The sequence below is a fragment of the Manis pentadactyla genome, chromosome 5 (assembly GCF_030020395.1).
Source record: "Manis pentadactyla isolate mManPen7 chromosome 5, mManPen7.hap1, whole genome shotgun sequence".
Lineage (NCBI taxonomy): Eukaryota > Metazoa > Chordata > Mammalia > Pholidota > Manidae > Manis > Manis pentadactyla.
In genome coordinates, this window is record NC_080023.1 from 69,075,619 (window position 1) to 69,102,184 (window position 26,566).

The window sequence follows — 26,566 nt, forward strand, 5'->3', positions numbered from 1 at the left end:
ACACTCAGGAGGGACTTTGAGAGACACCCTCCACCTGCTTCAGGAACTGAGCTCTTTAGAAGGAAAAACAGACTTGTATTCCCTGTCTCAAAGAGCTCCCTGAGTGGAATGGCCACTATATCGTCTTTGCTCTTTTCATTTTTTTAGTTATATAATTTAACTCACATAGTTAGGCATGAGGTATGAGGCAACTCTACTGTAAATAATGTCCCCCATGCACTGTTGTTTTTCAGTTGGAGAAATAATTTTATGTAGAGCAGTAGTTCTCAAAGTACAGTCTAGGGACTCCTGAAGTGGCCTGACACCCTTTCAAGGGGTGTGTGAAGTTACACTATTTTTATAGTAATATTAAGATGCTGTTTTCCCTTTTTGCCTTCATTCTCTCTCACATGTGTCTAATGGTCATTTTGATGCATGCACCTGGAAAGCCTACAGTCCTGGGTTTCTCAAACATTCATCTAGGTGTTGCTGTGAAATTGCTTTACATGTGATTAAAGTATGTAGTTACTTGACTTTAAGTAAGGGAGCTTATCCTGGATAATATGGTGGGCCCAAGTGGAACAGTTCAAACGCCTTACAAGCAGAGCTGAGGCTTTTCTGAAAAAGCTCCATCTGTGGACAGCAGCTTCTCGTGCCTGAGATGTGCAGCCTGCCCTTCCTGACATCCTGTCCTGTGGGTTTCAGACTTGCCTGGCCAGCCCCCACAAAGCATAAGTGATTCCTTGTAGTATATCTCTTAATATATATCTCCCACTGTTTGCTTCCCTGGTTTAACTCTATTTTGGTAGCAGAAGGGCTTATAGAAGAACAGAATTGTAAGGATGAGTTTTCTGGAGTTGATTTTCTAATCTGGTTAGATTTAAAGGCACTACTACCTCTGTTTTCGGGGTAACGAGGGCATTTGTAGTTCATGACATGATAGGATAAGAGATACACAAATTATCCCTTGGAGGCTCCTCATCAATATCAGTAGAAGGCAAGGTTCTGGGTGACTGTGTATTTGCTATTTCAGAACATTTTAGTTAAACTAAGGAGGCTGGCTGATTGCTCCAACTGTACTCCTGAGTAGGGATAGAAAAGTGAGCTCAGCACTTCAAATTCTTAGGTCAAGTTCCAAAGAAGTGACCTGAAAGCTTCTATATCTGCCCCCAAAGAAACCCTTGACTTCTGTAGTCATGGGCCAGGATTGTTGAAAACTGAACTCACAGTCCCATCCTGTGAGCAGCCAGTGTATAACGTAAAGATGAAGGCATTGATCAGAAAGGAACAGGATCCTGAAAACTGGCATGGGGCTATGTGGGCAGATCTTCATGAAGCCGAGGACATTCTGCTGAGTTGGGGATGGAGCTTTCTACTTCTGCCTCTAGAAATTGGCCCTCCTTTGCCTGAAGAACCTGTAAGGCTCCTCTGAGGCACTTGCCTTTCAAGATGTTGCTGATGTGCCTCGGAACCTGCCTTAATCTCTCTCTGCCTCTAGACCTGTCACTAAGCTCAAGTCCCAGCAGGCCACAGAAAGCACTGCACAAAGTGTGACCCTGAGTAGGTGTGCTGTGCCCCCAAAGAAGTGCATGACTTTCCCCATTTACACAGGCAGAAATAGGGGAGTATGTGTGGGAATGGACATTAACAGTGTGGGAGAATGTTGGAAGGAATGGAAACTTGGATCAGGTGAAATTTATGGAGATGTGCCCACTAAGCAGAAATTGCAGGTTTGGTATTTTAGCTTAGGGGTTAGAGAGGACTCTTAACAGTTTAACTTGCAGTCTGAAACATGGACCCAAGGTGGTCTATGCTAAATAGGTGAAAACACTAGGACTGCCTTTGTATGCTTTAGAGGATAGTAGCCAAAGGCTTAGGGAGATTGGGATCTTAGAGTAGATTTATCATGTACGACCTGATCACTCACCCTGGGAAGGTCCAATGACATACTTTTACCTCGACTGTGAGAAATATATTTGTGAAGGGAGCCCCAGGATGCTTGAAGAGCTCTGTGGTTGCTCTTCTCTGTAAGTCAGAATTTACAATGGGAATTGCTACCATTGAACTGGGATCCCTAAATGCAATGGGGATAATGGAATCCAGTAAGGCAGGGCCCAAGTGGCTGCATTTGACAGCCAAAGGCGGTGGCTGTGATGATTGTAATGGACAGCAGAGGGAGTCAGGTAGCAGTCATAATAACCTGATTCAAAGAAACCTGTGGTGTTGACTACTTGATGGATAGAAGTAGATGGTCAATCTACTAAATTCTCATTTGTATTCTGTGTAAGTGGAAGAGATCTAGGATTAGTCAACAGAAGTATTAACTTGAATCACAAAACAGCTAGTCATGATCTCTCAATTAATTCCCAAACTTGAGCCAGTTTATAGACCCAGAGTCACACAAAGAAAGGGAATCTGGGTCTCCTTGAGGAGGGCCAAAGTTTTATACTGTTAATCCAACTCCCAGTCTAACCTCAAAGGTACATGTGGCCATTTACCAGGATGACTATACATTGAAGAAAGGGAAATCATCAGATTATTCAGGGAATACTGGATAGTGTTTCTAAATTGATACTAACTTGGAGAGACCCAAAATGTCATTCTGATCTATCAGTGAAAATAGTAGTTTATGGAGGTCAGGTGAACAAGGGGATCTTAGCTCAGGTTCATCTAACAGTGGGCCAAGTGAGTCCCTGAATCCATCTGCGGTTATTTCCCCAGTTCTGGAATGCATAATTGGAATGCAGAGACTCAGCAGCTGGCAGGATCCCCAAGTTGGATCCCTCAACTGTGAAGTAAGGAATTTGAATGAGAGATCAGGAGAGTGGTGTGGGTGGGACAGGAGGGACTGTGACATGATCAGAGACCCAGAGAAGAAGAAACCCTGCAGAAACCAGGCAGGTAAGAAACGCTTTGTTGGAATGTGATGGGAGTTAAAACTAGAGTGCTTTAAGATCTAGCCTAAGATGTTCGATAGTTGAACTTTAATTTATGGCCATCAGGAAAGTCACTGCTGGCTTTGAACAGTAGTGTAGCATGAAGTAAAATCCTGTGCTTTCTTAGGTAGAGAAGGGGTGAAATAATGGGCAGGGCATGAAAGATGAATGATACAATTCCTGGTATTAAGGTATTTACAGTGGGACAATAAAGCACATACACAAATCAAGACAGAATATGATGAATGTCCAAGAAAGGTGTGAAATCAGGGAAAAGAGAGGTCTTTTTCAGAGACTGGAGATAAAATGTAAAACGTGTCCATTTAATAAAATTCTTCACCAATCTGCCTCACTACCAGATTTCTCAGTTCTACCCTACCTCTTAAATTGAATCAATATTCATCATTTGCTTCTAGCTATGGCATCTTATTTTCCATAGGCATCTATTCATGAGAGTATTGACCTGTGCTCCAAGCTTTTTAGCTTAAACTTCTCTGACACATTATGCACGATTGCTGTCAAAACAGGGGTATAAGGATGTAAATGATACAGAGTCCTCATATAAGGTCTTCTATTTGCTTGGGAAAGAAACACGGCTCTTCTATTTTGGTTGGGAAGAAGAGACATACCAAGACAGAGGCAGAGACTGGATTTAGGCTTCCGCAAGCCAAGGAATACTGGGAGTCATCAGAAGCTGAATAAGCGAGGAAAGGCTCTCCCCAGGAGCTTTGGAGGGAGCTTGGTCCTGCATCTGGATTTCAGATTTCTGGCCTCCAGAACTGAAAGAATAAATTTCTGTTGTTTTAAGCCACTAAGTCTGTGCTACTTTGTTAAAGTAGCCCTTGGAAACTAACACAGCAAGTGAAAGGAGTCCTAACTGCAGGAAGTGGGGGAGGATTCTATCCCAAAATTTAACTGAAAGATCCTCATGGGGTACAGGAGAGGCTGGAGGCAGGGTGAGTGAAAGGGAGAAACTGGCAGAGAGCAGTGGGACCATCTGCCATTTCATTTCTTCCTTCTCCTTCCCTCCTTCAGTTGCAAAGGTGAGCCTATCTTGCTCCTCGGAGGGCTTTTGCACTTGCACCAAGCTGCTTTCTGATCACTGCTTTGTTGTAACAAAGCACTTTCAACTCATAATCACTTTCCCCCTTAAAAAAAGAATCTGTTTTATTGATGAGAAAGCTGAAGTACAGAAGGACTAAATGAATTGCTCAAAATAAAAGAAGGGTAAGAGCCAATATAATCTTTGAGGTTTTGTGCAAAATATATCTCTGTTTTCAGCAAGGATTTTGGACAGATTTTGGCAATTGTATTTTCCTCGTTTTGTAAACTGCAGACCATAGAGGGGTTTAATTTTGAGAAACCAAGAACCTGAAACGTCTTCATTCATAACCTGGTTTTTACGAACAAGTTATATTTTTTTCCCCTTTCTTGTGGGGGAGGCAGCTTGTGACACCTACCTGGCTAGATGCACAGAGAGGACAAACATTTACATTATTTGCAGTGGGGTTTCTCTCTTCCCTTCCATTCCCCACTCCCTCCACACCTGGGGCAGGGGCAGAGCTCTCTTTGCAGTATTTGCTGTCAATACTGTTTCAGTTCAGTTTTCTGGCCCTCCCAGTTTTTCCAGCTTGAAATAACCTGAAAGAAACCTGTGTGAGATTTTGGTCCCCATTCAGTGACGATTTGGAAACATTGGGCAGTCTGATTTTCTAAGAGACATGAACTGCAGTGGAGCAAATACACATACAGGATTTTGCCCGTCATTGCTCTTACAAGGGCCAGCAAGGCAGAGTGGGGCACTGAGTGCCCAGGACGCTTCAGCTTGCAGCAGCCGGGCGTTTTTCTGCAGCTTCTGTTCTTTGGAAGTGTTGGGTACGGGAGCTGTGTTTGGAATCTTCCCCTAGGAAGAGGGCGATCCGCAGCCGAACTGTTTCTGTGCCAGGGAGACGGCAGCTGAGCGAAGTAGGCGACGTGAGGAGAGAGCTTTCAGGAGGCGACGAGTAAGACATCGCCCCAGAGCTCCGAAGGGGAGGGAGGGGGAGACCTGGAAGCCGCGCAAACCGCAGCTCAGCAGCGCTCGGTACATTTCTCTCTCATTGAAAGCCTTTCAAAAGGTCGTTTTACACCCACAAAACAAGACCTTTTCCAAGCGTCCGGGACACGTCAACAGTTCATTCTGGGGGTGAAGAAAATGCTAACATTTTGCAGATGACAACTCTGCTCCCTAAAAGCCCTTTGCCGAGAGTGGCGAGGGAGGCGGGGCGCGGAGAAGAAGGGAGACGGCCCCGGGGGCTGCGGCGCTCTCGGGGCAGTTCCCACCTGGAAGCTCCGCGAGGGGTGGCGGAGGACGTGCGGCGAGGGCAGAAGCAGAAACAGGGCGCCGGGCGGCCGAGCGCAGCCCGTCACCAGCGCAGTCCTCGGCCCGGCGCCAATCCCTCCGGCCGCCGGAGTGCGGCGGGGCGGTGCTGCCGCGGGAATCCTCGCTGCGGGAGGGCCTTCGTGCGTCAGCCGCTGAGCTGTCGCAAGCGCCACCGGGAGGAAATCAGGCACAAGGGTGGGGCGCGTTCCCGGCTGCGCTCGCGGCCCTACGCGCGCCGCTGTGTCACTTCGCTCACCTCCAGTCGCGTCCTCTGGCCGGCGCTTCCAGGTCTGCGCACGCGGCTGGGGAGGCTATGGCGCGGGCCTGGGCCTCCGGCGCAGAGGGAGTTAACCGGCCCGGGCGAGGAGGAGCCCGAAAAGGAAGGAAGGAAATTGCTGCCGTTCTGTAAGTTTTTTCCTTCCTTCTTTTCCCTGCAGACGTGAGCGCCGGGAGGCGGCGGCGCTGATTCTGCGGAGCCGGGCTGCGCTGCTCTGCTCCCAGAGCGGCCGCCCAACTGCCTGGGGAGAGGAACAGCTGTCGCGCTCGGATCTCCTTCGTGGACCTCTTCCGAAAGGGTGCGCCGAGCCATGGAGGGCGCAGAGCTGGCCGGGAAGATCCTTTCCACTTGGCTGACGCTCGTGCTTGGCTTCATCCTCCTGCCTTCGGCCTTCGGGGTGTCTTTGGGCATCTCCGAGGTCTACATGAAGATCTTGGTGAAAACTTTAGAGGTGAGTGACAGGAGGGATGTGACGCCCCTGCGACTCAGAGGGCTTTAGGGAGAAGCTGGGGCGGAGGTGGCTGGGGGAGAGCTGTGGGGGCCGAGCTAACACGAGGGGGCCAGTTCCGAAGGTCAGTGGTCAGGAGGGGTGTGCATTGCAGTTTGTTCTCCGCAGGAGCGCGAAGACAGCATCGTGGCTACCCCTGCAGAGTTGGAGGGATCCGGGCTGAGAACCCGGGACCACCCTGTTCCTCTGGTTGAAGGCAGAACCACCCCCTGCTCTGTTAGTATTTTTACCAGTTAGAATAACGATGTAACCGCCTTTTATATCCTCGGCATCTTTATGCCCACTGTGCAGTGCAGCTGTCACTTCAGTCTGTTTAGTTTTTACAGCCCCAGGTTCAGAGGTCCTTTCATGTACTAAGGCATCCTGTCCTTCAGAAAGGCATCTGGTTTATGCTCAAGATAAGAAACAAATTGCTGGAAGGTAGAAAGAAATCAGATTATATTTTAAGGGAGTCATGGACATTTTATCTAACCAGTGGCATTTGAAATGTCATTGAAAATCTACATTCTTTGCCCTCAGAGCCCCCTATACTACTGTTTCCAAATTTTGCAAAGAAAGGTGTTAGATGGAAGTGGGTCCGATAGGGAGCAGCTACAGCTTACCTTTACACAGGGCTTTATTAAATTAGATGCTTCCCTCATCAGATGCTTCCCAAAGCCTTGGAAGGTAGGGAGCACAAGTGTTATCGCACCTTTTACAGGTAAGGAACCTGAGACTTAGAGAAGGTCAGTGGTTTGCGCCAATTAAGAGGAGACAGGAGTCTTAGGAGAGGGACTGTAGCTAAGTGGTTAGAGTACAGACTGGCTAAGATTTGGTACCAAAACCCCGGGTCTGCTCCTCAAGATGTGCCTTTAGGGCAGTCACCTTTTCTTGTGCCTCATTTTCCTTATCTATAAAGGAGGAGTAACAGTAATACCTATTTCCAGATGGTTGGTTAAGTGAATTAAAATGTCAAGCATTTTAAAAGGGTGTTTGTACATGTTAGGTGCTATTAAAAGAATAATATTATTATTTAGATTCTAGCATCTTGGTTTCTGTAACTTCTACAGTACCTATTAATATAGTTCTCATTTTTCTGCCCTTATTTTCTGTCTGCCCCCAGGGCTTGGCTCTGTCTGCTCTTCTCTCTCAGCTAGTAGGGTGGCTCCAAGATACATGTCTCTAACCTGCTGATCACCTGCCAATCTCTTTTATCTGTCAATCTCCTGTTTTACCCCAGATTTTTGTTGCACTTTCTGTTTGTGGTTTTTTTTTTTTTTTGTTTAGTCTTTGAAGTAATATTTGATTCTTCCTCCTCTGCTCTCATGTTTTGAAAGTTCTGTTGTTTCTACTTGGGAGATACTTCAATTTTGGACCCTTCGTATTGACTGCACACTCTGAACTTGGTCACACTATACTGTGAATTTCCTACCTGCTTCCTACTGTTAGATCTTCTTCAGAATACTCTCTCCATAGCAGATGATCCTCTCCAGCTGATGTTCACTTTTTGAGAGCTCTGAAATGATTGAATTGTTCTCCCACACAGCAATGTCTTTTGGGATTTATACCCCAAGTGAGAGTGCGGTGATGGTAAGTTATATTCACTGGCTTCCAGCTGCTGACTCCTGTATGTCTTGCTTTAGTAATTCAAGGTACAGCTGAAGAGATGTCAGTGAGAGAGGCCTGCTACTTGGCTGTCAGTCTGGCAAATAACTACTATACTTTGAAGAGATACATCCAGTCCAGGATCTGGCCTTCAGTTTGGCAGGGCCTCAGGTTTTAATTTTTGTCCATCTAGAGTTGAAGAGACTGTCAGAGATGTACTTCTTGTTAATCAAACTCTCAGTGTTCTAATTGTAGTGGGAGACAGACCACTTAGATAGGAAACCAGGTAGATGGCAGCATAAGGAACTACCCTTTTTTGCTAAGACCAATCATTAGGTAAGACAGCTACTCAGCGAATGTGGAATTAGAAGCGGTTCATTTGGTGAGCCAGCTCTGACGTGTTGGCTGTAGCTGCCTGGAGCGCCCTGTGTTTGGGAGCAGCTGGGATCATCAGGGAAGAACTGTGATCCTGTAGCGGTATCTGGTTTAGACACAGGAGAGGGAAGTGGCAACCCACGGCTTTTCATCTTTCAGCTAGACCAGTGTTAGATGTTTCACAGCTACTTCCGTTAGGTGATGATTGAAGGCCTGTCCACAGGCCTTCAATGGAACCTGCCAAAAGGCAGATAGTTGTCCCTAAAACTAAAGGTGTTCTAATACTAAACAACGAGTAGAGTTTTTAAAGGAAATATCCCTATAGTTGGGAAAAGCAATCCACTGTACTGAACCGCTTCTAATTCCACATTCGCTGAGTAGCTCTCTTACCTAATGATTGGTCTTAGCAAAAAAGGGTAGTTCCTTATGCTGCCATCTACCTGGTTTCCTATCTAAGTGGTCTGTCTCCCACTACAGTTAGAACACTGAGAGTTTGATTAACAAGAAGTACATCTCTGACAGTCTCTTCAACTCTAGATGGACAAAAATTAAAACCTGAGGCCCTGCCAAACTGAAGGCCAGATCCTGGACTGGATGTATCTCTTCAAAGTATAGTAGTTATTTGCCAGACTGACAGCCAAGTAGCAGGCCTCTCTCATTGACATCTCTTCAGCTGTACCTTGAATTACTAAAGCAAGACATACAGGAGTCAGCAGCTGGAAGCCAGTGAATATAACTTACCATCACCGCACTCTCACTTGGGGTATAAATCCCAAAAGACATTGCTGTGTGGGAGAACAATTCAATCATTTCAGAGCTCTCAAAAAGTGAACATCAGCTGGAGAGGATCATCTGCTATGGAGAGAGTATTCTGAAGAAGATCTAACAGTAGGAAGCAGGTAGGAAATTCACAGTATAGTGTGACCAAGTTCAGAGTGTGCAGTCAATACGAAGGGTCCAAAATTGAAGTATCTCCCAAGTAGAAACAACAGAACTTTCAAAACATGAGAGCAGAGGAGGAAGAATCAAATATTACTTCAAAGACTAAACTCAAACTTCAAAGACAGAACTATTTCAACTGGTTAGGTAGTTTCTTTCTTTCTCTAAACCAGTGATTGTCAAGGGGTATATGATAATTTCTAAGGAGAAAACATTGGCAATACTCTAACTTTATACTGGTAAAATTGTTTTAGGAATGCAAACTATGAAAAGTAAAACTTTTGTCTGGGGGTGTGTAGATAGTAATCCATCGGATAGTCAGGTGTCTGTAACAACCTCTGAGAGGGTGTGTGTGAAATTTTATGTTTAACAAACATAGATTAAAGGGTGAAAAATGCTGTTCTCAACTATAAGAATTGGTGGGGGTCAGCATGGTGAAGGACTGCTATTTGTTGGCCTAGGCTCATGATTAGAGGGAAATAAAGAATGGGAAGATAATATAGGGTTAATAGAGAAAAAGAAGATAGGGAATAATCTAATTTAACCAGATAATACAGGCAATGGACAGGTAGTAAATGTTAATGGCCTTTTTCCCCCCCTCAACTTTTGAGGAATAAGCTGGAAGCATGAACAGTTTCCTCCAAATCTCTGGCCTTGTAACGTTGGGCAGGTGACTCAATATCTCATCCTCAGTGCCCACTTGCATATGCAGGAATATGCCTCACAGAGTTATTGTGTGGATTAGATGAAGAGAGGCCAATGAGAGCACTTGGTACCTACATAGCAGGTGCTCAGATCTTGGTGGGATTTGAACTGGGATACTCTTTGGTCTTGTTTTTTTGTGTTGTTTGCTCCTGTGTGGCTAAGATTTAACCTACCTTCAGATCTTTGATGGGTTCACAGACCAGTCCTTTTTAATTATTTTTCTTTCTCTGTACCCTCTCCTCCATCCACCAATTAATTTCCCATTTTTTAAATAAAGGCATGCCAATACTTTTCAGATGGTAATACCATCTCTGTTAGTATAATACTCAGATGTATTATCCCTGGTGTTGGAAACACAATAAATGTCCTAGAAGGCCGTGGCTGTTTATGATAGAAAATACTAGCAAAGGAAGGAACGCTACCAAGGCAAAGGGCTTTTTACCTCATTTAATTCCACAGCAACTTTCTGAGATGGGGTCTGTTATGGGTCCCACTGATGGACTGGGGAATGGAGGTCCAGAGAGGTAATACCGGGGCAGGGGCATACAGCTGTCAGCAGCAGAGGCAGGATTTTAGTTTGCATCTACGAGCCTGAGTTCGTACTCTGCCAAGACGACAGCCTCTGTCGAGAAATTGTTTTATTACACTACAGATGGTGACCTGCTGTTGTTGGAGTAAGCCTAGTATTTTGAACTGTTTTATAATTTTACACATTTTTTTTGTTCTGTTACTCTCTATAGTCCATTCTTAACTGTCTTAGTAGTGTGAAAGCTGAAAATTGTAATTGTCTAGGAGATGATGTCACAATTCTGTAAGCTTTTGACCTAAGCTTTCAAAAGACTTAACCCTTTAATTCATTTTGGTGCAGTGGAGACAGCTACTTTTTCCTTTCCAAGAGGAATTTGACATTAAGTGGAGTGAGAAGCTGCCTGAAAGTGTTTTTCAGCTTCTCCCCGCAGGAGGGAGTGGGATGGGGAGCAGTACTGGGGATTGTTGCGAGCCACTCTTGTACTCAAGGGTCACCTTGTGGATAGGCATGTATCTTCCATGGTGCCTTTGTTCTGAGATGCCTCTGGAGAAGATTTAAAACCTCTAAAGAGAAATTCTACCTCTGCATTTGAACTTAACCTGATTAGCTAAGGAAGCTGGTATAGTAAAAGAGAAATTGCTATTTATTGGGAGATGCACTGATGGTTTGGAAAAAACTGATCATTTTGGAACCTAAATAAAGTGTAGGGTACATAGAGGGAGGAGGAAGCTAACACTTGTCATTTTACTTCTTAGCCTATTGTGTGTGGTAGTCTTTGGATAGATTATCTACCTTAATCTTTACAAACACCCTTGGTATTGTCTTTGGTTTAGAGATGATGAAATTGAGGCCCCAAGAGGTTGAAATCTTTTGTCTGTGATGATTAGCTGGGAAGTGGCAGAACTGCAATTCACGTGTACATCTGTCTGGCTGCAAAGCACCGGCACTTTTCACTCTGGGAAGTAAGCCCAAAGAGGAAAATGGTTTTCCAGTACAAATTCCCTTTGATTAAATGATTTCTCCAACCTTAGCGTTTGCTAGTCTTGAACACTAAGTGCCTTTTGTAGGACAGACCTTTAGAGTTATCGTTTCGGAGGTGTTATTCATTCTGATACTTGTCTGGCGACAGAGCATGGTGCTCTTCGTGCCCCAGCGTGGTACCTGAAGAATGCCCCCGTGTTAGGGTGCTGGAGCTGCTGTAACAAGTACCACAGACTAGGTGGCTTAGAAGTTTATTTCTCTCAGTTTTGGAGGCTAAAAGTCCAAGATCAAGATGTCGGCAGGTTTGGTTTCTTCCGAGGCCTCTTTCATTGGCTTGCATTTGGCTGCCTTTTCTCTGTGTCTGCACAAGGCGGTTCCTCTGTGCGTGCGCATCCCTGGCAGCCCTATGTGTGTCCAAATTAACTGTTATAAGGACACCAGGCAGATGGATTAGGAGCTACTCTAAGGCTCTCATTTTAACTTTGTCAAAATTAAACCCTTTTTAACAGGTTCTATACAAATACGGTCACATTCTGAGGTACAGGGTGTGGCAGGGTGCTAGTTTAGGGCTTCAACATGTGAATTATGTGAATTTTGGAGGGGACACAATTCAGCCCATCACAGCCACAAAATATCAATATTTTCCATGATATGAGCATGGAATAATTATCCCAGTCTATGGTAATTATCATTTATATAAAATATAAAATCATATAGTTACAATAAAAAAGTGAATTCCAAGATATCAATGGTTATTTATAAAATTTTATTTTAATAATATCTTTGGTCTACTTACACATGATAATAGATTTTAAAGTGAAAAACCATGGAAATAAACCTTTCCCTCTGTTGAGAGCAGATGGGAGGCCTAAGTCTGGAGTTTGAGAACAGCTCTCCTCAATCAGCAAGGAAAAGAAAAGGATGCAACCAGATTAAGATTGAGTCTTATTATTATCTGTGACTTGCCACTTGACACCTGGAAGATTAGGCCTCTATTTATTGGCCTTTCTGTAAGTGTAAATGGCATGTTCCTCTTTGGCTCCTTGGGATCTCGTGCAGGGGTCCTGACGCAATCAGATCATGCCTTATTCCTTGACGTTCATGTACATGTTTTAGGTCACTTATTTTGTATCAGTTACTTTCTTATTTATTTGAAAAAAAAAATTTTAACTTCTCTGTTTTAAGCCCTCTGACCAGAGGAATAACTGAGGTTTTTGTCTGACATAGTCAATAAACTCTATCTTTTTGCCCTTTCAAGGGTGCTTAAGTCCTAGTCAAAATTATTACCATGACTTTTACCTCTTATTTTGCACCTTCCCTCTCCTCCCTAAATCAGTGAATTTAGACACTGTCAGCTTCTGGAATTGCGATCATCTAAATAATACTTTAGTTTAATTGCTCCTTTTCTAAACTAGAAAAATAGCCATTGGGATTTCCTGGAATGCTGTCAACAAAGTTAACTTATAGGTTTTGAACTATGATGTTAATAGTAGATAATTTTGGAAAGGCATAAAAAAGTATAGAAAGAAAATGACAAATCACATCCTATATATTTCTTTATGCTCCTATGTACATTCAGAACAAATGGGAGTTGATTTTTTCCTGTTCTTAAATTCTCTTCAACCTGTGATTCCTCATAATCATAACCCTTTCCCTGTGCATCTTATTAGAGGTAAGTGGCCAGATGGGCAGGTGAGCTCTACAGTTAGTGAATTTACTGATTTTTTTCCAGCTTTCCAAGTGTCACACTGTCTCCATCTGCAAGCTAATTTCTGATGCACCCAATCAGTCCTCTTTGAGTGTGTCTTACCCCTCAATGTTTAATTTGTTATGAAAATTATAGTTACTCTCTGGGCCCAGTATCTTTACATGTGTTAATCTCACGTAAGCATCATAGCAGCCTTATGGGATAGGATACATCATCCTCATTTTACAGCTGAAGAAACTGAGGCCTAGAGGGATTAAGTAACTTCAAACCCAGACAATCTTGATGCTGTAACCTGTGATCTGGCTTGACACATATCATGAACTTCTCAAGGAGTAATTTATTGGGGTACCAGAGGTGTGTGAGGGGTGTAAGTAAGCTTAACATGATTTTTTTGTCATTTTATTAGGGTATTGTCAGGAAGTCATGTAAGAGTATACCTGGCAGTACTGGGTTCACTGCACTGGGGTATCCCTTTAATTCAGAAAGCACCAGGGCTTAATGTTTAATTTAACTTCTGTATAAGCATGGTTTAAATATTTGACGTTGTGTCTGTAGAACAGTTTAAATTAATGCTTCTTATTTTTGAACAGTGGGCTACAATACGAATTGAAAAAGGAGTCTCAAAGGAGTCAGTTCTTAAAAACTCAGCTTCTGTTGGTAAGTCTTCCTTTTTATTATGATTTAAATATTGAAACTGGGTAAATTTATATCTACCCAGTTTGAACTTGAAATATGCAGAGAGCAGTGCATTCTGTAAGTCTTGGATTGTTCATAATTGTTTCCTTTATGCAAAATTGCAGCTGCCTTTGTTTTGAATGGGTTTTTACTGTAAAAGAGGCTTAGTGCTTATGTGTTCTTACAGGGTATTTCTAAAGGCATGCATTTAAAGGTGGGTACCCCTAGTTTTAAAGATGTTGTAAATGTTTTTTTTGAAGACTAAGACTACTTTGGGGTTAAACCAGCTTTTGAGGTTTCATTAGCACCTTGCACCTTATTTTAACTTACGGTTCTCAAAAATGTTCTTCAGAATACTCTTCCCTCTTAAAGGTTCATTGGTAATACATGAAATCAGTAACTCCCTCATGAAATAAGCTTGGTATCACCACAAATCACACCTCACTTTGTGCTTTGCTTTTATCCATAAATCCTTTCATTTGGGGTAAGAATTTAGGAATTGTTTAGGGCACTGGGCTCATAGGGGTGTAGTATTCTGTAAGAGCACTGGCTATGAAACTAGGAAAAAATGAATCACGCAGTTTAATTAAAAGATTAAGCTTTATGTGTTTTTCAAAAATATTGTAGAAACAATTTTGTATCCATTTTAATTTAGGATTAAAGATGGCCAAAATGTCAAACACTGCATCAGAAGGAATTTGTCTTCTGGAGGCTTGTCTAAGAGGAATTGTAGAAATTATATATTATAGTAGAGTATAATTTGTTTTGGAGGTAAAATATTTGAGTGAAAAACACCTGCACATTTTGGTGTAATTAGATCATTATAGTAAAATGATTGGAGCAACTAGTAGATTGTTGTGGTGTGTACTTAAAAACACCAAAGTATTACCACCGATAACATTTTTACCAAGATTGGACATTTCTGGCTATATATGATTCTCTATTTATTGTCAGATAACTTCTCTCAGATATAGCAGATTCTATAACTTTTTTATTTTGGAGTACATTTTTTAATGTGTGTCCTTATGATTTAAGGAGAGAGCAAACTTTTTTCCTCCAATGGCAGAATGTTAGGTGATTTAATTTAATTAATTAGTTGATTTTAAGTATTTTTCTTATTGAAGTATAGTTGATACACAATATTACATTGGTTTCAAGTATACAACACAGTGTTCAACAGTTACCCATATTATTAAATCCTCACCCCTCCACTCGTGCAGTTACTATCTGTCAACATAGGAAGATGTTACAGAATCATTGGCTATAATCTCCATGGGGAGCAAATCTTATTGCTGGTTTTCTGTTGTACTTGGTAGACTTTGGGCCGTCACTGATCTTAAATGAAATTGTGTGGGGCCTTATGGATTGGGATGGTGGTGGTGCATGTCTTGGGCCATGAATTTAAAAGGGCACAAGGTGTTTCAGTTTGGTAGGTTAAGAGAATTAAAGTCACTAGGTGAGGGGGTCCAACGGCACTGGTTTAGTTTTTCCTCCTATATGGAAGTGAATATTTTCACTTGTTGAGTTTTTTTTTTTGTCATGTGTCTGTCTATTTTTGGTCTTTGTGTCTTCCATGGTACCTCCAGGAAAGAGTGGAAGTGAACAGGAGGAGAAGATATACGTCATAATGGCTTAGAGTGTGGCTGATGTCTACAAAATTTGCCATGTTTCATTCAGAGTAGCTGCCCTTCCTTGTCACTTGTGAGATGGGGACTTGACTATTGCAGTTGTGGAGCATTTGCTCCCTGTAAGCTTGACAGGGGACCCAGAGATGGGTAAGAGATGGCCCCTGTGGGGAGACCAGAATCTGACAGGCCACTGTGATAAATGCTAAATAGGTGTGTAAGCAAAGGACCATGGGAGATCTGATTTAGGCTCTGATATGTGTTTTCCTCTGTTAATCTGTACCTGTGGGCAGTGTGCACCTCCACCCCCATCCTGACATCTGTCCAGCTTGGATAGCTTTGCCATAGGGTGTGTGCCCCGTTGAGACATGCTGGTCCTGGGAGTCAGCAGAGTGGAGAGTGGTTTAGCATTACAATCTTAGGCATACCGGCAGAGGGTGATGAAACACAGTGAGCACCGAATGCCTGCCTGGCTGGTGTAATCTTCTGCCTGCGGAGCATCATGTCTCTTTACTGAAGCCAAAGTTAACAAAAGGCAGTATTCAGCTGGTCAAGAGTTTAGACAAGGTCACAGGCAAGCCAAGGGCCCCAGAGGCGTGGGTGTGATTGTGAGATGTCTGAATGTTAAAGTGCTGATAATGGGTTTGGGGAACTGAGAGAGATTAGCTAAATAGGGAAAATTGTTATGTTTATATTCTACACCGAAAATTCCTCTGCCTCTGTTTTACACGGTGAAGCCATTTTTTGAAAGACTTTTCAAGTCTCCCTCTCTAGTTAAACCCCTTTTGTATTATATTTCTTCTGTGCTTTTATTGAATGAGCAAACCTTTTATTGAAAGCTGAACCTAGGGAAGCATTATCTTTGGGGTTAAAGCATTCTCTTCTGCCTTTAGCCATATTCTGCTGTGTCTTCTATTAAAAAGCTATTGAGCTCCAGACATAATCATGAGTAAGGTCTCTGTAAGAAGCTCTAATATTGTACCTTCTTCTAGGTTTAAGGACTTTTTCTCATTGTTAATACAACAATGAAGATAAATCTTCTCCCCCTTCAAGTAACTATGTTATACTGAACAACTTAAGTGGAGAATATACATTACCTCTACCTTAGTTTTTCTTCTCTGAAAGTTGATGGGCTAGAGGCTACAACTAGAGAAGAGGAGGGTGTTGGCTTATTTTTCTTCTTTGCATAAGCTGTGCTTTTACCACCCCAGCCAGTGGCCCAATGCATCATCATCTCAGACTCTGGGATGTGGTCTGATAGATATTTTAGCAACTTTTATATTGCTCTCTTGTAAATAGTGCAAGTGATCACTAGAGAGCCTTTGACTATTAAGAGCCACCAGCCTCACTCTTTGGGTACTAGACTGATTTCCAGGAACTATGATGCTATCAGACTTTAATAAGTCAGTAATTTGATTGTACTTGTAATGAAGGTAATTAATTATATCATTTTCGTGACTCAAGATTAATTCCATTCTAATTGCATTATGAAACTAGGACATTTTGAATGATTACTAACTCAAAGTCAACCAGCAGGAATAAAAGCCCAAATTGGCCTTTGCCCTGGGAGTGAGTCACAAACAATACAAATAAATAGAGGCTCAGTCATTTTGCCATTGTTCCCTTGATCAAGGTCGTTGCTGGCCCGACTGAGTAGCATCTGCAGTGGGAATGCAGGCCGCCTCCCTAGGCTCTGCTTGCCCTATGCAGCAGGCACGTGGCCTATTAATTATGCCTCTGTGCTAAACTTCTATTCTGCTCTGTATATCTTGTTCCCCAGCCCTCTTCTACCCCCATCACTCCCAACACAAAGGACAAAATGTGATTGTGAGGCCTCTATTGTTACATCTATTCAGAGAGAATTGAGGCTGCCTGACATTTCTCTCTAATTTTAATTTCAGAATTCTTGCTGTTAGACTCGACTAACCATGTTGAAAGCTTTGCCACAGTGATTACATCAACATTAATCAATTAATCTCTTGAATTCACAGAAAATGTGGAATAATATTTTGTGACAGGAATTTGAACGGTATCATTTTCCCATACTCATTTTGACATTTTTGATATTCTTTAAATCAGCTAAGTTGATTTAGTACTATTGTCTCAGAGTTAACTCTCTGAATACAAATCTGTATCTGCCGTCCTCAAGTATATGGAGTATAATGTATTTAATAGGGTTATCTTACTGATAAAATCCTGGCACTTGTCTGGCTACTTGCAGAGAGAAAAATAATCCAGTTATGGGCTGTGGAAGGGTTGTAAGTTGAGATTTTATCATGGCTGTGGGTTCACCTGCTTTTATTAGTTTGTCTCTGTTGGTAAGTCTTGTGGCTGATGGTGATGAGGAGGAGGAAAATGACAATTTTCAATACACAGAAGTACAGAAATAGTGTAATGAGCCCGACTTAGCCAACATTTGTCAAGGTTTTGCCATATTTGACCTGTCTGTCCTCATTTTTTGTTGAAGTGTACAATGCAGATACAAGATTTCATGTCTTTCATACCTTTTTTAAAAAAGACTTTAAACAATAACCACAATGCTATTATCCTTTTAAAAAACTTAATAATTCATTAATATCATCTAATACATGGTCCATATATAAATTTCCCTAACAGTTTCAAATATTTTTTATAATTGATTTGTTTGAAGTGTTCTTGGAACAAAAATTACTTAATAGGTGATTCTGAAAAAATTCACTAGCATTTTTATCCTCACATCTTAATTTGGCTCTGTAGAAGGCAAAGGTTTGATTCTTTTGCTTGTTTATTTGTTTATGAACTCTAAGATTAGTCATCTTTATTTATAAGTACAATATAATGAAAACTTAGTTCAGTTCCTTTGGAGAGCAATTTGGCAATTTGTGGCAAAGTTGAAGGCCTATTATAGTCCAACCCCACAATTGCACTTCTCTTAAGATAGGGAGCCTACCCAAACTCTCTGCATGTTGTATTCGAGTACACAAGTGTATACAAATAGTGTATACAACAGTGTATATGAACAAGTATATGCAAATAGTGAAAATGTGGAGACAACACACTCACTCACTCATTGGGAAAAAATTAATATGTAAGCTGGTTTATTTATCCTATACAGTGTTCAAAATGAATGAACTAGATTTCCATGAAGAGAACAAAGTAAACAAATCTCAAACAATGTTGAGAGAAAAAATGTATAGTATAACAACACTTATATAAAATTTAGTGCTGTAAACAGATACTGTATATATGTATGTAGATAGGTGTAGATGAGTAGAAAATATATGTGGAAATAATATATACTATGATGGTGGTTATCTTCTAGGACAGAGGAGAAAAGGTAGTGAGGTTGGCTTTAACTATATAATTTTTTTCTTTGAAAAATACTTGAAGCAAATATGACAGTGGGTATATTTTTTCCTTGTTGAACTCATGTTTTTTTTTGTTAAACTTATATTTTAAAAATAAAAATTGAGAAAAGCCAACCAAATAAAATGTCAGTAGTCATTTATCTAGTCTTAAGTCTGATGAATGGAACTAGTTTTATATGAAGAGAAAATAGATATCTGTCTCGGGGGTGTGACTGAATGTTACCTTCTTCTTTTTTAAAATTTATTTTATTTTATTTTTTATTTTTCATTAAGGTATGATTGATATACACTCTTATGAAGGTTTCACATGAAAAAACAATGTGATTACTACATTTACCCATATTATCAAGTCCCCACCCATACCCCAATGCAGTCACTGTCCATCAGTGCAGCAAGATGCCAGAGATCCACCATGTCCCTTCTCTGTGATGCACTGTTCTCCCTGTGATCCCCCATACCATGTGTACTAAACATAATACCCCTCAGTCCCCTTCTCCATCCCTCCCCACATGCCTTCCCACACCACTTCCCTTTGGTAACCACTAGTTCATTCTTGGAGTCTCTGAGTCTGCTGCCATTTTGTTCCTTCAGTTTTGCTTCATTGTTATACTCCACAAATGAGAGAAATCATTTGGCATTTGTCTTTCTCCACCTGGCTTATTTCACTGAGCATAATGTCCTCCCAGCTCCATCCATGTTGTTGCAAATGGTAGGATTCGTTTCTTTCTTATGGCTGAATAGTATTCCATTGTATATTTGTACCACATCTTCTTTATCCATTCATCCACAGATGGGCACTTAGGTTGCTTCCATATCTTGGCTATTGTAAAAAGTGCTGCAATGAACATAGGGGTGCGTATGTTTTTTTGAATCTGAGAAGTTGTATTCTTTGAGTATATTCCAAGAAGTGGGATTCCGGGGTCAAATGGTATTTCTATTTTTAGTTTTTTGAGGAACCTCCATATTGCTTTCCACAATGGTTGAACTAGCTTACATTCCCACCATCAGTGTAGGAGGGTTCCCCTTTTTCCGCATCCTGGCCAACATTTGTTGTTCTTAGTCTTTTTGATGCTGGCCATCCTTATGGGTGTGAGGTGATATCTCATTGTGGTTTTAATTTCCCTGATGATTAGTGATGTGGAGCATCTTTTCATGTGTCTGTTGGCCATCTGAATTTCTTCTTTGGAGAACCATCTCTTCATATCCTCTGCCCATTTTTTAATCAAGTTATTTGCTTTTTGGGTGTTGAGGTGTGTAAGTTCTTTATATATTTTGGATGTTAACCCCTTGTCAGATATGTCATTTACAAATATATTCTCCCATATTGTAGGATGCCTTTTTGTTTTGTTGATGATGTCCTTTGCCGTACAAAAACTTTTTAGTTTGATGTAGTCCCGTGAGTTCATTTTTGCTTTTGTTTCCCTTTCTCAAGGAGATGGTTTCAGGAAGAAGTTGCTCATGCTTATATTCAGGAGATGTTTGCCTATGTTGTCTTCTAAGAGTTTTATGGTTTCATGACTTATATTCAAGTCTTTAATCCATTTTGAGTTTACTTTTGTGTATGGGGTTAAACAATAATCCAGTTTCATTCTCTTGCATGTAGCTGTCCAACACCAGCTGTTGAAGAGGCTGTCATTTCCCCATTGTATGTCCATGGCTCCTTTATCATATATTAATTGATCATATATGGTTGAGTTTATTTCAGGGCTATCTAGTCTGTTCCATTGGTCTACGGGTCTGTTCTTGTGCCAGTACCAAATTGTCTTGATTACTGTGGCTTTGTAGTAGAGCTTGAAGTTGGGGAGTGTAATTCCCCCTGTTTTATTCTTCCTTCTCAGGATTGCTTTGGCTATTCAAGGTCTTTTGTGGTTCCATATGAATTTTAGGACTATTTTCTCTAGTTCGTTGAAGAATGCTGTTGGTGTTTTGATAGGAATTGCATTGAATCTATAGATTGCTTTAGGCAGGATGGCCATTTGGACATTTTGACAACATTAATTCTTCCTATCCATGAGCATGGGATGTGTTTCCATTTATTGGTATCTTCTTTAATTTCTCTCATGAGTGTCTTGTAGTTTTCAGAGTATAGGTCTTTCACTTCCTTGGTTAAGTTTATTCCTAGGTATTTCATTCTTTTTAATGCAATTGTGAATGGAATTATTTTCCTCATTTCTCTCTCTGCTAGTTCATTGTTAGTGTATAGGAATGCCACAGATTTCTGTGTATTGATTTTGTATCCTGCAACTTTGCTGAATTCAGATATTAGATCTAGTAGTTTTGGAGTGGATTCTTTAGGGTTTTTTATGTACAATATCATGTCATCTGCAATGAATGTTACCTTCTTCAAAACACATCTCCATTCAGCCTGGCCAGTGCCTGGAAATTAAATTAAACCTATGGAACAAAGGTGTGTTCATTGCAGTATATTACCTCAGAGCTGGATTTTTCAACTTCAGCCCTACTGATTTTGGGGGTTGAATAATTGTTTGTCATGGGAAGCAGTGTCCTGGTCTTCTAGACAACAGTAGCACACCCCTACTGTGACAGCCAGCAGCACCTCCAGATTTGCTGAATGTCCTGTGGGGTGGCAAGATCCTCTCCCCTCTCCCATCCATCCGTGCACTACTTTGTGAACCAGTACTCTTAGAGAGTAACACATTAATATATTGATACCCACAGTCATTGGCATAATTTATTTTAGTTTTCTAACAAACAGGCCCTTGAAGGAGCAGAACTTTATTTCTACAGTTTTTGGTGACTAGTGTGGGAAAGGATGGACTGTGAGGTGAAGCATATGGATGACAGGGTTAGGAGAGAACACTGGTTGGTGGGGGTGGAGGTACGTTCCTTAAAGAAAGGTAGAGGTGAGACACCCTTGTTTCAACTCTCAGAGTCTGAGGAAAACAGAAGGTCTGTTTTGGAGGGAGCTTTACTTTAGCGTGGTAGAGACTTGCATTTAACTAGGTGCTCTCACCTCTGAAAGGAGATGACTTGGCATTTAATTCTGGCCAAAAATGACTAAGCAGGATGGAGGGCTTCTGGCAGGAAAAAAGGTTAAAGTTCAGATTAGACTGTTGATCTTAACTGTGTTGTGAAGTGATGTGTGGGAAGACAGTGATGTAAGCCGTAAATCACAGAAAGGAGGGCTCACATCCTAAGAAACCAATTAGAAAGCTCATAAAACATTCTCTATTACTTTTCAGATTGTTCTTCCTTTCATATGGCAGTAACAAATTGGATGACATGTCCTGTGCCTCATTCCTATTTTCTGTGAAATTTTTTTTTTTAACGTAATGAAAATAAGCAGATTTTAAATCTTTCTATCCCCAGCACCAACTAGTTCTGGGAGATCTTGCTGGTGATTTAACTTTCCTACTCCCAAGTCCTTCAGCAGTTTAGAAGGGTACATGCATCTCAGAATTGTGTAGTTTGGAAAAAAAAGTTGGTTGAGATCTGAGACTCAAGAATTCTTTGAGGGTGGGAAGATAATAGGATCAGATGAAAGGAGAGTCAACTCAAGGATACCTTCCCTAAGTTAGAGAAGTTCTCTTTACTGCTAGGGCGAGTAGATAACTCATCAGGTACCCATCAAATTCAAAATCCAGCTTGTCATTTAGAAGTGTCCCCAAAACCAGCCGCCCCACGACCACATCCCTTCTGGCTACCCTATATGCCAGAGAAAACCCCAGTACAGACAAGAACCTATTAATAATAATAGTAATCACCACAATTTGTTAAACACGACTCCACTGTACAAAATTAACATGAGGAAGGTCTTGTTAATCATCTTTTAAAGCTGAGGAATCACAGGTGAAGGAGCCAAGTAACTTGCTGCAGATCACATAGCTAGTCACAGGCAGCCTGAAGAGGAATCCCAATTTGTCTTTCTGCTCAAAATCCCTTGCTACCTCCCCAAACTATCCTTTCCTTACCAGCTCCTCTGGTCAATGCCTTCTAATTCTCCCTCAGAAGGCTGAGTTAACTTCTCCACAAACGGAAACTCCTCTGCTAAGTGTTGGCTTTGTCACATACTAGGAAACTCATACCATTTTGATCTCAAATCATCAACTAAATTTTAAAAGAAATGAATCTATGAAGAATGTTTAGCATTATGATCAAAGATACCATACGTAAAAGCCAAACCATAAGGCTGACATTTTAATTGAATTGATGACTCACTTGATGATGAAATTTTATGGATGCTTCTGTATTGTGGGACTTCTTGTTTAAATCAAATTAGTTATGTTCAAATCAACAAAGTTAATGTGGGCTGTCAGCCAAGATATGGGTCAACAGTATATGGAATGGGATGTTAAAATGTTAATTGTTTAAGTGAAACTGCCTGTTACTCCAAATGCCTGTTGGCTGTTCTGCAGGGTTGACTGACAACTGATTACAACATCCATACTTCCACCCTATTTATGCTTCAAAATAGGTATAAACACATGGTTAATGACATGATTAGTATTTATATCTGGGTTCAAAATCTTCTCATTTTATAATCAGCATTGATTTTTTTAATGATTATAAGTTTCTAGAGAACTACTGGAGTTTATGATGAAACAGGGAGTAGATTTTCTCACCCACCTTTCTCCAGAGAACAAAAATACATCTCCAGTACTTATTTTTAGTCTTGATAACTGAGAGACAATAACAGAAAATTACTCAAAATGAAAAGGGCAAATTGTTGTATTACAGATATATAAACCATGTAGAAAACAGGAAAATAGAAGCTACCTTTATTTCAATAAAGCTCTTAGTTCTGTCCTGATCTCAAATCCATCCTCCATGTCACCCCTCCCGTGACTCTGGCAGGCATTACTAATTGATGATAAGTCTTTGTCAGTGAATCAAGATGTGGCCTCTTAAAAGTTCTCCTTAATATAAACCTGCAAACAGCTTCTCACTACCAACTGATTTGGAGTTGGCCTTCCTGATGAAACCTTGTCACCACTCCTGATCTGAGAGCAGACCGGGTTTCTCACACTGTGAGCTAGAGGATCACTAACTGAAAGGAGGGGAACCTGTTGAGTAATTGGGTTTGGGCATAGATTTGGTTGTATTGTTTGTTGTATTGATGACTTGGACATAGTTGAGAGCTCAGTAGTTTTGACTGCATGCTCTTAAAATAGGTTTTAAAGAGCCTAGGAAACAGGAATAGAAAGTAATCTTGATGGTTTCAATGAATGAGCCATCAGAGAGAAGGATGACATTGAAGATCCTTTACCCATGCAGGGTGCTCTGGAATGATAGAAACACCAGGCTTGATTAATGGTGGGAAAAGGCTTGCTGCTTCTGAAGGCCAGAGGCAGAATTTTAGGCAACCGGACAGTGGAAAGCAAGGCACAGCACAGACCCTCAGGTGATGTGGCAGTGCATGACAGAACCAGCATGTTCAGCCACACAGTCACCAGCTGCTTTGAATCACTCTTCCTGCTCTCTGCATGAGCAATGCTTCCTGAGTGTCTTCCCCATCCTGGGTGAGAGGCTGAGCTATGCTCTCAAGCAACCCTTAGCCTAATTAAGAAGATATGGCCCATTTCCATATATCCATGAGCTGTTGTGAACCAGGTGGTATTGAGATTGCTGATTCCACAAACATTAAATAGAATTAGTTTGAGGAAGAAAATTCATCAAGTGTCACCTGAAAGGAGATCTTTTTGGATGGAGGACATCAGAGAGGGTTTTTTGTGGATGTGTTAGTGTTGAACTGGCTTTGTGGAGGTGAATTGGAATTAACTAAGGTGATGGAGCTTCTCAGCTGGGGAAGGAGGGAATGGCTTAAATAGCAATGGGAGGGAACTGAGTTTATAGAAGGGGCAAAACAGAAGTAAAGTTGGCTGAGATTATCTAAGAAGGACCTCAAATGCAAAGGAGTTTAGATGTGCTATAAAGGCATAGTTAAACCCTGATTTACTGTTTATATTAAGGGTGGTAAAGAGGAAGTTCTGAAGCCTGTAACAAGGACTGATGTAGTGGTAAAATGAGATCTGTGAAGGCTGATTATTGAATTTAAGAAAAAAAATCAAGGGATGATTCATATTACAGTTGGTTAATAGGAGGAGGAAACCATCCTACTTTTCATCCATATCCATAAAAGGTAGGCCAAAAATATTGGCTTAAATTGAAGTAAAATAATTGTTATATGTAAGAAAGAACTTCTTGTTGGCAGAAATGATCTAAAACTGGACCAGGCTAGTAGGTTGATTATATAGAGATTTTTTACAAAACGGGCAGGTGGCAGAGAATTTGGGGAGAGGTATGACCTATATGACAAAGCTTTTCTCAGACAAAGCTTTTAACAGTACCTTGCTCTGGTTGTAACAAATTCCCTATAAAAATCCAAAGTATTTCAGTTTTAATCTGTCTTTTTGTAGGGTTTGTAACATTGCTATCTGCTTATAGATCACTGGCTCTATAAGCAGAGAAAGCAAGAAAGCTCTTCATCAGTTTTTATTCTGCCAGCATGGAGCAACAACCCTTCAAGCCCTTTTACCTTTTCTTCTCTGAGAGGCTTTGAAATGCAATTTCACAATTTTCTGTTTTCTTGCTGAAGCTCCCTGGGAAACATAAGTTCTCAAATGAGCAAGAAGGTGAGGGACTGGGGTACGAAAGCATGCTTGGCACACAGAAGGCTGGGGAGATGGGGAACAGGCAGTGGTGGTTCTGTGTTTCTTGAGAACAGGCTCTTGTGGTTCAGGGAGAAGAGAGAGCTATTTGGATTTGTGATTAGATGGAGTTATTTTCTTGGGTTGTGATAGAAAGAAACCAGTGATATCTCGATGCCCTGAGCATCAGCAAAACGCTTAGAAAAAACATTCTCCTTCGTGTGCCAACCTTAGAACGGTTTGATGAAAGCTCTACTCTGTACCCCCTTCACTAATTTTTCTAGGTCAGGTGCTTGGGTTCCCAGCTTCTCTTCCTCAAAGCTCTGTTTCCCCCAAAGCTTGGGCTGGCTAGAGAAGAACGTTAATTTCCTGGAGTCCTATTCCATTTTCCGAAGGTTCCTCAGGGAGTAGAACCAATAGGCCCTTGTGTCTTTGGTGACTTCTGGAGCCACTTGGTGAACTAGAGGAAAGAACAGGACATGTTCTGCTATCCTGTTAGTGCCTTAGAGCCTTCACCCTGTCTAGCCTTGGCATTTCTGTCTGGAAGTGATCATTCTTGCCCTGTGTGCCTCTGGTGTTGAGTGATGGGCAGCTCACACCTGCTCATTTCACCTGGGGAGGAGGGGTGGACGCTGAAGCCCAAGGATGCAGAGGATGCCAAGGACAGACTTTGTGGGTGGTGTAATTTGGCCCTTTTAACTTTGAATGTTTGGAAAAATGCACTGTATGCAGGGGACAGAGGTCTGGAGGAACATTGGCTCAGCTCTTTACAAAAACTTAAAAACTTTGGAGACTGCATATACATTGCAAATCACACCCTTCTCCAAGCTGTAAGAGAAAACCAGCCTGATTTCTGGTATTCTTTTGTAACCAGTGGAATTCTCTTGGTTTAAGCAGGGGAGAAATTAATAATGAATTCCAGAAACTATAAAAAAAAGGATAAAAGGCAATTAAGACCAGACAGAGTTTAGACTTTGGCTGTGTATAATTAATAAAATTCCCTGTGAGGAGGAGGGGAAAAAAATGGCAGAGTAGGAAAGTAAAGTGGTTACATTCTCCCACACATACACCAAGGAAGCAACTACAGCAAATATGACTAAACCTGAAAATGACCTGAAGACTGAAGAACAGACCACCTACACCTGGCGAAGAAGAGATGACCACATGGAGAAGGGTAAAGTGGCAGAGCCACAATTGAGTGGTACCCAAGCCCTTCCCCCAGCCCAACCCACAGGACAGAGGAATAGGAACAGAGCCGGGACTGGATAGGCACTTAGAAACGCTGCACACCTGGCCCTGGAGATCTGCTCCAGGAACATGAGTCCCCATTGCATTGGGTTTTGGTGATTAGCGGGGCTAGACATGAGGGACAGTTGGAACATGCTGGAAGACTAAGACTCCAGCTGTTTGTGGAGGACAGGCATGCTC

General features: G+C 41.5%; 2 protein-coding genes across 5 annotated transcripts in view; one reads left to right on the top strand and one right to left on the bottom strand.

Annotated features, from left to right (window-relative positions):
• Positions 1-2,861: 2,861 nt before the first annotated feature.
• GPAT3 (glycerol-3-phosphate acyltransferase 3) overlaps positions 2,862-26,566 on the top strand; it is a 58,904-nt gene continuing 35,199 nt past the window's right edge. The window contains exons 1-3 of one of the 4 annotated variants that reach the window (XM_036906355.2): positions 2,862-2,880; positions 5,715-6,005; positions 13,474-13,540. In XM_036906355.2, the coding sequence (XP_036762250.1) occupies positions 5,865-6,005; positions 13,474-13,540 (208 nt within the window). In that variant the 5' untranslated portion in view covers positions 2,862-2,880; positions 5,715-5,864. The other 3 variants (XM_036906354.2, XM_036906353.2, XM_036906356.2) reach the window with 3 other exon arrangements.
• LOC130683963 (uncharacterized) lies at positions 3,984-5,866 on the bottom strand. The gene is made up of 3 exons (XM_057503250.1): positions 5,630-5,866; positions 5,238-5,588; positions 3,984-4,871 (listed from the first exon to the last, which is right to left on the bottom strand). Exons 1-3 carry the CDS (start codon positions 5,864-5,866, stop codon positions 4,500-4,502), a joined length of 960 nt encoding a protein of 319 aa, XP_057359233.1. The 3' UTR covers positions 3,984-4,499.